This window comes from Bos mutus, chromosome 10 (assembly GCF_027580195.1).
Source record: "Bos mutus isolate GX-2022 chromosome 10, NWIPB_WYAK_1.1, whole genome shotgun sequence".
NCBI lineage: Eukaryota > Metazoa > Chordata > Mammalia > Artiodactyla > Bovidae > Bos > Bos mutus.
The window spans coordinates 80,716,083-80,727,878 of record NC_091626.1 but is presented as its reverse complement, the minus strand read 5'-3'; the positions used below and the strand labels follow the sequence as shown (position 1 = coordinate 80,727,878).

At 32.3% G+C, this 11,796-nt stretch overlaps 2 protein-coding genes across 2 annotated transcripts; both read left to right on the top strand.

Annotated features, from left to right (window-relative positions):
* The first annotated feature begins 2,075 nt into the window (after positions 1-2,075).
* Positions 2,076-3,014, top strand: LOC102277739 (olfactory receptor 4K13). Its single transcript, XM_005908868.1, has one exon. It carries the CDS (start codon positions 2,076-2,078, stop codon positions 3,012-3,014), a length of 939 nt encoding a protein of 312 aa, XP_005908930.1.
* Positions 3,015-10,594: 7,580 nt separating this feature from the next.
* LOC102277451 (olfactory receptor 4L1) lies at positions 10,595-11,524 on the top strand. The gene has a single exon (XM_005908867.2). The coding sequence runs from the start codon at positions 10,595-10,597 to the stop codon at positions 11,522-11,524; it is 930 nt and encodes a 309-aa protein (XP_005908929.2).
* Positions 11,525-11,796: the final 272 nt, after the last annotated feature.

The window sequence follows — 11,796 nt, the reverse complement described above, 5'->3', positions numbered from 1 at the left end:
TCTGTGATTTGTTTGGTTTATTCTTGTATCCTTGAGCCAAAATTAAACTGTCTTATATGGCTTTATAAGTAGGTCTTGGCAGTATAAATCTTCTAGCTTTATTCTTCAAAACAGCCTTGGCTCATCTTGATCTTTTGTAAATCAATATACCTTTTAGAATTAACGTGTCAATTTTCCAAAAACTCCTACTTGAATTCAGATTGGGAGTACATGAATATATATATGAACTTAAAGACAAATGGCATATTTTACAATTCATGAATCTAATATTTATTAGATGCTTATTTTGTCATTACTTGTAAATTGTTCCTTGCCTAACTTTTTAATTTTGTTAATTATATAAAGTGACTTTCTAGTATTGAACCATTTTTGCATTCCTACAATAAAATCAGGTGGTCAGAATGAGAGCTAAAAAAATACCAATATTTGTGCAAAGTAGTATTTATATAAATCTTTATTGAGAATTTTGCATTATTTGATTAGTTGAAAATGACTAGTAATTGTGCTTCTGGTAATGTAATCTTGAAAAAGTTTTTCACATGTAAATAGATATGTACAAGTATATTGTACAATCTTAGAATATCAGTTTGTCAGTAAAAATAAAATCATTTGCAGAATGTTGTTATGACAGGATATCACTTATTCATTTTCATATCATACACAAACTAGTAAGATGATAAGTGAACTTTACCTCTGCCAGTATTTTTTATTTTATTTAAAATGTTTGAAGCAAAATGATAAAAATGCACATACTTGTTAATTCTGAAAACAGGATGAAGATCTTTATTATAGTATTTTTTACTTTTCTGGATTCTTAAAATATTTAAAAATATTTTTCTTTGCTCGGCTAGAAACTCTTCTGTGTGTGTGTGTTTTTTTTTTTTCCAGATATCTTAAAAGCAATGCGTTGTGTTACTATCTCTTCTTAGATACCTGGTATATCTTCCTCATTATTTTGTTTCAAAAATTCTGGCTAGCATTATTCATGTGTAAATGCATGTCATTCCACAAAGGTTTGCTTTATACATCCAGAGTAATATGGATGTGTTCCCTGATAAACAGATTTCCTTTTGTTTATCAGGGATCTATAAGCCAGCAGCAAGCATCCATTTAGACTGTCTCTGCACTGAACTTCCCAATCTACTAAATTCATAGGCCCAGAGGAAATCAGAGCCTGTGGGAGAAGACTCAAATATTTGGACACTTATTCCATCTCAGAAAAAAATAAGATGGGAAGCTATCTCAATTTGTCAACCATAGATCCATTTGTCTCAAAGACTGATAGTGTTTATTATCTCTCTGTTCACCTGACTTTCAGCAGCAACTACAGAACGACTTCTAGATTGTTAATGCTCTATGCTCCAGTTACCCAGTTTCATTTCTCTTAGTCCTGCTTATAATTAGAAGACCATTTGGCCTTTCTTTCACTTGAAAGTGAAAGAAAGAAAGTGAAGTCCCTCAGTCGTGTCCAACTCTTTGCCACCCCATGGACTGTAGCCTACCAGGTTCCTCTGTCCTTGGGATTTTCCAGGCAATAGTACTGGAGTGGATTGACATTTCCTTCTCCAGGGGATCTTCCCAACCCAGGGATCAAACCTGGGTCTCCCATATTGTAGACAGGCGCTTTACCGTCTGAGCCACCAGGGAAGTCATTCACTTACATGACCCTTACTATTATTAGAGTTCAAGATGGTAGACCTTGTTTTTTCGTCTATGGAGGATGAATAAATCCATTTCTCAAAATCTAAAAAAAATGGCAAGGAGCTTGCATATTCTCTCACCAGCTGAGATAATCACTTTTGTTAAGCCCAAATATGAGTTACATATTGATAGTTTCAATTTTCTTCAAACATCTTGGGTTTATGGCAGATATTCCTCATAATTTTTGTTAAGAAATTGTGTCTATCTCTTTCAAAAAAAACTGGATTTAGTGTTAATTATTTTGTATCCTTTTTAAGCATTTCAGTGAATTTTAAGAAAAAAAGTTAAGTGACTATGCACTTATCTTTCAAATTCAACTAACAGACTTTCTATTTTGATTTTGTTTTAGGTAACATTTGCCAACAGCCAAACAAATGGAAAAACAAAATCACTCTGTAGTGGCTGAATTTATTTTGCTGGGACTCACTGAGTCTCATGAGTTACAGATTTTCTTTTTCTTCTTTTTTTCCATTATTTACATAGCCATTTTATTAAGTAACCTCATTATTATCTTGGTAGTGAAATTGGACCCTCAATTACAGTCTCCAATGTACTTCCTACTGGTCAACCTGTCCTTTATTGATATGTCTCTGGCTTCCTTTGCTACTCCTAAAATGATTGGTGACTTAATCAGTGAAAATAAGGCCATTTCTTATGAAGAATGCATGGCCCAGATTTTTTTCCTTCACCTTTTAGGTGGAAGTGAGATGATGTTGCTTGTAGCCATGGCAATTGATAGATTAATTGCCATATGTAAACCCCTTCATTACAAAAACATTATGAGCCACCGTATTTGCATCAGACTTGCACTTTTATCCTGGACTACTGGGTTTGTGCATTCTGTTAGCCAAATAGTTTTTATAGTGACTTTACCATTCTGTGGTCCCAATGTTGTGGATAGTTTTTTTTGTGACCTGCCTCAGGTGATCAAACTGGCCTGCACTGACACCTATGTCTTAGACCTATTAGTCATTGCATTTAGTGGACTGCTTTCTTTGTTCTGTTTCATATTTCTGTTCATTTCCTATAGCATCATCCTGATAACAGTCCATCATCACTCCTCCAGTGGATATTCCAAGGCCATGTCCACTCTTTCAGCCCACATCACCGTGGTGGTATTATTCTTTGGACCTTGCCTCTTTATCTATATATGGCCATTCAGCCATGTTTTCATAGATAAGATCTTCTCTGTGTTTTATACAATTTTCACTCCCTTTTTAAATCCAATCATTTACTCATTTAGGAATAAAGACATGAAGAAAGCAATAATAAAAATAAAGACCAAGAATGTGAGTTCCAGATCAGCCTTTTAACTTAAATATTACAATCATCAAAGGCATCATCATTGTTGTTGTCATTGTAATCATCATCCAGGGACACAGATATAAGATTTTACACTGAACATAAGTCATATTTTGGGAAATTATTACTTCTCCCTACACAAGGATACATGCAACAAAGCATTCTGAATTGTACATCCAAGCGCAAATCATTCCAACATATTTTCATCCATTTATGTTGTAATTTTAAATTTTTCTATAAATTCTTAGATTTTAAAATACTGTTGGTTGAGTTCTAACCATGTCTAAGGCACTTTGCATGCATTTACTCTTAACCTCACACAATGAAGATAGAGAATATTATTTATATTTATCACCAGAAAACTGCACATTATAAAATTTAACAAACTTGTCACAGAAATTGTTAAGTACTAGACCTAGAATCAGATCCGACAAGTAACTACAAAATCTATGCTTTTATAACTAAAAATATTTTTATCTAAATTTTAATTAGTATTCATAGATTTTTGTTTCCTGTCCTCTCCTTTACATGTCATAGTTCCCAGTAATTAAATCTTCCCAACAAAAGGTTAAAATGATTTTCCTTTGATCTGAAAGTAAAAAGAAACCAACAATTTCTGTTTCCTTATGCCTCTAATTCAATGAAAAAAGTTTATTAAAACAACTAAGAAGGTTGACCCATTGAGCAAGGTGTACTAATGCTACTGGTACACAGCAGGGTAGGAAAAATCATGTTTGAAACTCATGTGATTCTCTGTGGTGCCTCACAGTATTTGCATATCAAGTAGTAAAGGTATGAAAATTACACAGCCTAATACAAATTAGAATTTGATTCACTCCACCAAGAAAAGAATCACCATCAATGGAGATCTTGGATGAAGACAAAAGAAGAATGCGATTAGTAGTAAAAGAAGATAGCCATAAATAAATGTTATAATAGTTTAACATTAGTAGAAAGATGATTATAGAAACTAAGACTGTTTTCTTCCTGAAATATTTATGGTCATTGTGTATGTATAGTATTTGTTGACAGATTTCAATTTTTTGTTGTTGTTCATTATCAAGGAGTTGTTGGAGGTTAACTTTAGAATTTTGTCTCTAAGATATGGGATATTCATGTGGGATTATGACTAAATTAGAGAAAATACCAATACCTCACTGAGATGAACATAGTAACCTACAGAATTTTGTCTTTCAATTTGGAGAAAAGAGGGTGAATGTCTTGATTTGTATAAATCTTTAGGCTAAGACAACTGTTGTTCCTTGGTAGTTTAAATAAAGATAGATTGAGAGTATTAAACATTTGAGAAGAGAGAAGGCATGTATCGAGAATCACAGAATTTTACCCTGACCAGTAACTTAGGGTGCATATTTAATCAAGAATAAAGGATATTATATAAGTAATGAGGAATCTGGAGGAATATTTTATTGGGTCAGAATTCATAGTTGAAACAAAAGAGAAGCTTGAATTAAGCAGTTATTTTATTTTATTTTATTTTTATTTTATTGTTTAACTTTACAATATTGTATTGGTTTTGCCATATATTGAAATGAATCTGCCACAGGTTTACATGTGTTCCCCATCTTGAACCCTCCTCCCTCCTCCCTCCCCATACCATCCCTCTGGGTAGTCCCAGTTATTTTAAAAAGTTATTCAAACCCATTGTTTTAAGCAGGGTACATGCATTTTAAGCTAACTGTTATCATTAAATTAGGTACAAAAAATGAGAATATCTATTTATGTCTTTTAATATTAAATGATAAGTAAGTTTTGTTATTATTTACTACACAGATTATTTTAGGTACTCAATTAATCTGTGTGTTGCCTGGTCATGATATATGACATTTAAAGTTTCTGGAGAAAATGTGAGTTAACCAAAGACAGAGGGGGATCAAAAGCAGTTCTCTTCAAGGTCATTTGCTTTGAATAAATTGTTATTCAACAAATAGCTATCTCTCTGTATAATAGCTTAGGTGTGCTAAAGTAAAGGAGAGGGAATACTTAAAGATTATATTATCTTATTTTAGCTCAATTCATCCTCCACAACTTCATTAGGGCTTTAAAAATGTTTCTGTGAATAAACCTTGGATTGAAGATCATTCTTGTTTTTAAAATTCATGTAAATGATTATAAAATGACAGAACTGATAATTATACCCACAATATGAACTTTTTCTTAGCTAAATCACAAAGTATTAATAAAAGAACAATGGAATACAGAACTGACAGTAAACTGGCCAAAATATTTAAAGTTAAGAAAAATTATTTCACAACACGGATTTACTCCCATCTTTATTAACAATGAATGTGACAATATATATTTGTACCTTGATAAATTAGCTAGTCATCAAAATTAGTAAAACACTAAAAGCTAAATATATAAAACATAAAATAAACCTCTGCAATTTTATTTGCAATATTAATAGTCAATGATAACCAATGGAAGGCTTTAAATTTTAACTAAATGTAGTAAAAAGTGTTTCCATTTCTTACTAATACCAAAAGAACAAAAGCCATATTCACAGAGAAATTACTTGTATTTTCTGCCATTCTATAAAAATGACTAAGATGAGCAGTATGACAATAAATAAAATATATTCCTTATCAGCAAATGCTATTGAAAAGCACACAGAATCTATTTCTAATTATCTGCAAATTAAGTGATAGAATAAATTATGTCTTGGGAGGAGTTTTGCCTTATATAAGAGTTGAAAGATTTTAACACTTGTACATACAAATTCTCATCAATAGTACTGACTCATAATAAAAGCTAGTCTATGACAAAAATCTACAGTAAGCCCTTGGTTGAATAGTGAATTTGACTGGAATTAAATAAGAACTTGCAGATAAGATACAGATATGTCAACCAATTTGAAAGTTACTCACGACATTGTTGGCAAGTTATTGAAACGGACTGTGAAGCCTGCTATGCAAAGTACATTAGGATGATCAATATGATAAACTGTAAAAGCAAACTCTTTTAAAAGAATAATTTACTGTAAGATTTTACAGTAAAAAGGGCAATGACAATGAAAACATATTTTGCCATATATTCTCTGAAACTCTCATAGCAAGGTAAATAAATTTTAAAAAATATTAGTATTTTAATGACCATAAAACAATTAGCTGTAACATTAATGTATAATATGATGTTTGAAGTAATTTAATTTGAATTATTCTTAGTATATCTTTACAATTTTCTATTTCCTAAATATATTAATGTGCACATAATATGCACTTTTAGGAGTAAGCATGTAACATGTATAGATCAATTTTTCTATTAAAGATGTAATGGTCAGAAAATTCTAGAGATTATTTATCTGAAATAATACCACAAAATTGTTAGAAGGAAGCTAAGACTGTAGCTTGGGAATAATGTGAGGAAAAGGAAGCGTCCATTAAATCAAAGCTGTCTGCACTTATTATATCACAAAAACCCAATACTCTCATGACTATTTTAATCATTCCAGTGCTCAAGGAAAGCAAAGCATATTACAAGACCAGAAATTAAGAGTGAACATCTCTCTTGATCATGCTATCACAGCAGCCCCAACGTTTTAACTACTCCCACTGAAATTTGGATTCCCAGGGCTCCAAAAAAATCTGCCTCCAAAGTGGTTCACATCTTTATAAAAGATGCAGAAAACAGTATCCAGAACCACATGAAGGGCATCACAGAGAGTGAAAATTAGATTTCTAATTTCGAATAACGTCTTGAACACATATGTTTCTCATAATGCGCCTTTACAGCAAGTAAGTGAAAACATTATAGAGGGTTAATTCATTACAAATTTAGTACACTGAAGATGGCATTTTAATTAATTCTGTGTTGACTGGAAGGAAAATACTACAGTTTTCAAGACATGGAATTATATACTTATTTTACAATGGACTATAATCAACAATTTCCATGAAAATTTAAAAGGTATATGCTCTCAAAATGATATTGCAAATAAATTTGGTGGTATATGGTAAGTGATTAAGAATGATGAATAAAAGTAGGAAACACAAATTCCTGAGCATCCAGATAATTCATACTATCATTGAAAATAGTGGAAAAGCTAGAAACTCATATTATTTTTTGCAGTATAGGGATAGATTTCTTTTAATAAATTTCAGGTATACCCAGGATATATAAATAAGAATATCATAATTACAGTTGGAAAAGAAGCTGGCAAGGGAGAATTAATGAACTAGATATTTAGGTATTTAGAACTAGATATTTAGAAAATCACCGTTTGAAACTTATGGTTATTCCATATATACATAGGGCATTTTAAAGAATAAAGACAAATAAGCCCTTACAGAATGTTCATCTTCAGGAGAATAAAGGAAAAAGGTGAATACTTCAGGAATCTCATTATGAGTGTTCAAAATAGTAATAATAATCAAGAAAACTATTTAACAAAATAGAGAAGAGCAAGCTTCCAAACAGATGTCATTCAAAACAATAAATTTAAATAGGAGACTTTAAGAAAAGTTTAAAGCTAGATTGTAGTGTGACAATAATTGTCTCCTGGTAAAATATATTTGAGGACAAGCAGCTGGACAGTACTCCCTATTTAAAAACACTAAATTAAAATATTAAAGATAATTTTAATTTAATAATAAAAGCAAAAATGCATAACAGTTTTATTAAATATAATCACCTAATATAAAATCACCCATTTAATACACATTTTAATGATTATTATTCTATTCACATAGCTGTGCAAGGATCACCACAATCTTATTTTACACAATCTTATTTTAAATCATTTTCACCACTGCAAAAAGAAAACTCACGCCCATCTCCAATCGATCCCAAGCTGAAGGGCCACTAATATGCATTCTTTTTTCATAGATTTGCTTTTTCTAGACAGTTAATATAAATGAAGTTACAAAGCATATAGTCTTTTGTGTCCAGCTTCTATTATTAAGCATATTTTTCAGTTTCATCTGTATTTTAAGATACATATGTATAGTTTTAGAAAAAGGTGAAATTAGTCAAGGTAGAAATTATGCTTAGTTTATTTAAATGTCTATAATGAACATGGAGAAAATATTTATTGAGTTAGTTTTGCTTGTAGTGTTTGTTGTTCAGCTGCTAAGTTGTGTCTGACTTTTGTGACCCTGTCGCACACAGCACACAGGTCTCCCGTGTCCTTCACTGTCTCCTGAAATTTGCTCAGATTCATGTCCGTTGATTTGGTGATGCTATTTAACCATCTCATCCTCTGCTACCCCTTCTTTTTTTGTTATATTAAGTAATTTATGTCTTATATACACATGAGCAAGAGTAGAAATATTTATTTTCAACAATTTACTAAAACAAGTCTTGACTCCTTCCTTTCCTAATAGAGATTTATATGGAAAAGTCTCAGGATTATATAGGATTTATATGAGTAACTCAGATTCAACACATGCCCTCTCTGTGCCCATTCTGTGTCCAGCCATGAGCTTATACATACACCATCTCACCTAATAATCACTATATTTAGTCCGGGTGGTCCTACCTCTAAGACTTGGGAAAATTTAATTAATTACGGGGGTCTTGATTTTTCATTTACTAAAGAGAATAAATAATTACAAAATTCCATCCTAACTCTAATATACTGTGATTTTGTCTTCAAATTCCTGCAAAGTGCATCATAAATTGATTAAAGGTAACTAAAACAAAATGTGCAATTATTTAAGAGGAAGACAATTTTCTTCATTGATAGGATTTTTGTCTAACCTATATGATAACTTATTTCTTTTCATTTGTATAGTCTTTTTACCTTCATAATATAGAAGCAGGTATACTAAGTGCTGCTGCTGCTAAGTCGCTTCAGTCGTGTCCAAATAAATATTTTGAGAAAGCTTGCTTAAAAATGAAAGAGAGGAATAAGAGACAGAAATGCAGGAAAAGTCATCAACACAGTAAATTCCAGCTTTCCCTCTGAAATAAAAGGCCAAAATAAATCTTTCTTAATCAATTATGTTTAACTAAATTAATTTCATTTGCAAGTTTTTCTGTTTTTACTTTATTGTGGGAAATAAAAGTCAAGGGTATTGGTTCCCAAATTATAGCTGGCATATTCATTATTTTCTAACAGTTATCAAGCCATGTCACTTCCCCAAAGTGCATGCAGTTATTGCAATTTCTGTCACAAAAGTCTCAACAGCAATATTTCTGGTCACTCTCATGATAGTCATGTAACACGATCGTTAGAGAAGGCATGGTGTGGAGACTGTCCTCTGCATGCCCCTCCCGGCCCACAGTACACCATTTAGCCTCCACTCTGTACACTCCTGGAGGTTGACCTACAGGAACTACATCACTTTTCACTTTTATTTCCCCTAGTTTGTAGACACTGACTATTTCTTAAAAATATCGGAGGTAAGATAACAATTGAGATAATTAAGGTTGGATAACAGTGATAAGATGTTTCGACAAGAGACCGAGCAGAGCTGAAAACAAGGATAGATTTACAGGTCATTGGAAAACAAACATTTCCTAAGCATCTTTAAAACTTAATTCAGTCACTTTTCCAAATACACCACTGTTTCTACTCACTGTTATCAATTCTTTTCTTCTTATAAATCTTCAGTCTTTATGCCTTGTCCTTTTTATTTACTGACCATGAGTACTTTTTTTTTTAATTTTTACTTTTTAAAATGGTTTGAAGATAAAAACAAACAAGCTTGAAGCTGTGTCTTAAAAGTGACACTTGGAATTGGTTGCCGATTTTAAAAAATCTTACAACATTTTTCACAAATCATGTGCTAAATTAAATATTTTCTTACATGTCTCATTGCTAATTTTTGATTGATAATTAATCTCTAGATGGTAAACTCCTGAGATACCAGGTTCTGATTCCTTTTGCATAAGAAAAAAAATGCATTTAATTACATAGAAGGATTACAAATACTTGTTGAATCATATCTGTTATGTTCATATAAATGAAGCATATTAATTCAATCAATATTTAATAATTTGACCATAGACATACATTCCTTTATGTTTGGAGGGAATATGGTGTTTTGCTACAAGCCCAGATTCTGGTGTGAGTAAGTCATTTAAAATATCTATGCCAAGTTTCCTTTAATATAAAATTAGGATAATTATAATAATGGGATTTTTATGCTCATAACAGTAAAGCTTGTTAACATATGTGAAATACAACACAGCTTATCACGTAGTGATCATATAATTATAATTAATTTTGATCACCATACATCCTAAGAATGACATCTAAAAAGCTCAGCAAAGAAAATTTAGTGTGATATATTGCAACCAAAGCAATATCTATACATTAGGATTGAATCATTTCACTATTTACTTCTAAACCACAACATACCATTTGCACACAACACACAAACTCTTCACTGAATAATGATGATAAAAGGATTTGAGAAAACAGCTCCAATTAAGATCTGAGATTTAAGACTATTCTCATATCACCAATAGTTACTCATCAAATAGAAATCAAAAAATATTGGTGTTTTTGTTGAAGTTCATTTGATAAGTCGTGTCTGACTCTGCGACCCCATGACAGTGCTAACTGTGGCTTTTTAAAAAAATTCTCTTTGTATATAAAGAACATCTGGAATCTTCCTGTGTTGAATAAATGGATCTGAAAAATGGATCTGTAGTGACTGAGTTTATTTTACAAGGATTTTCTGCAGCATGGGAACTTCAGATTGTCTTCTTCGTGACATTCTCCTTGATCTATGGGGCTACTGTGCTGGGAAATGCGCTCATTATGGTCACAGTGACATGCAGTTCCACCCTTCATTCTCCCATGTACTTCCTCCTTGGAAACCTCTCCTTTTTGGACATGTGTCTCTCCACGGTCACCACACCCAAGATGATCAGAGACTTGCTCACTGAACACAAGACCATCTCTATATGGGGATGCATGGCTCAGATGTTCTTTATGCACTTGTTTGGAGGTGCTGAGATGACTCTTCTGATAGCCATGGCTTTTGACAGATATGTGGCCGTATGTAAACCACTGCACTACAGGAAAATCATGAACCACAGGTTGCTGAACAGGTTTGTTATACTTTCATGGACAATTGGTTTTATACACACCATGAATCAGATGGTATTAACAGTAAACTTGCCTTTCTGTGGCCCCCACATCATAGACAATATATTCTGTGACCTTCCCCTTGTGATTAAGCTTGCGTGTGTGGAAACATACACCCTGGAACTGTTTGTCATTGCTGACAGTGGGCTGCTGTCACTCATCTGTTTCCTCCTCCTGCTTGTCTCCTACACGGTCATCCTGGCCACTGTGCAACGAAGATCATCTGGAGGCCTCTCCAAAGCCCTGTCCACACTGTCTGCCCACATCACTGTGGTCAGTTTGTTCTTTGGGCCGTGTATCTTCATCTATGCCTGGCCTTTCAAGAGTTTTGCCAGCAATAAAGTCCTTGCTGTATTTTACACTGTTATCACACCCTTATTGAATCCTATTATTTACACCTTGAGAAATCAGAAAATGCAAGAGGCCATGAAAAAATTAAGGTTCCAAAATGTTAGCTCCACATAGAACTTTTGGATTTTAGAATTGTATAAGTAATCCAGCTTTCAAATATAATGCAAATATAATTTGAATACATATGCAATACATGGGTTTACTTTCTTATTTTAGAATCATAACTGATGCATAAAAATTAATGATAATATATTTTAAATTTATACAATGCTGTTATAACATATGATAATTAGCGATCTCAGCAAAATAGACATATAAAAATCATTAAATACTTTATGATACAGGCAATATATATTTGTTAGTGAAGAAATAAATATAAAAACATG

Excerpts from the sequence above, each read along its gene's own strand:
- LOC102277739 (XM_005908868.1), top strand. The coding sequence starts at position 2,076 with ATGGAAAAACAAAATCACTCTGTAGTGGCTGAATTTATTTTGCTGGGA.
- LOC102277451 (XM_005908867.2), top strand. The coding sequence starts at position 10,595 with ATGGATCTGAAAAATGGATCTGTAGTGACTGAGTTTATTTTACAAGGA.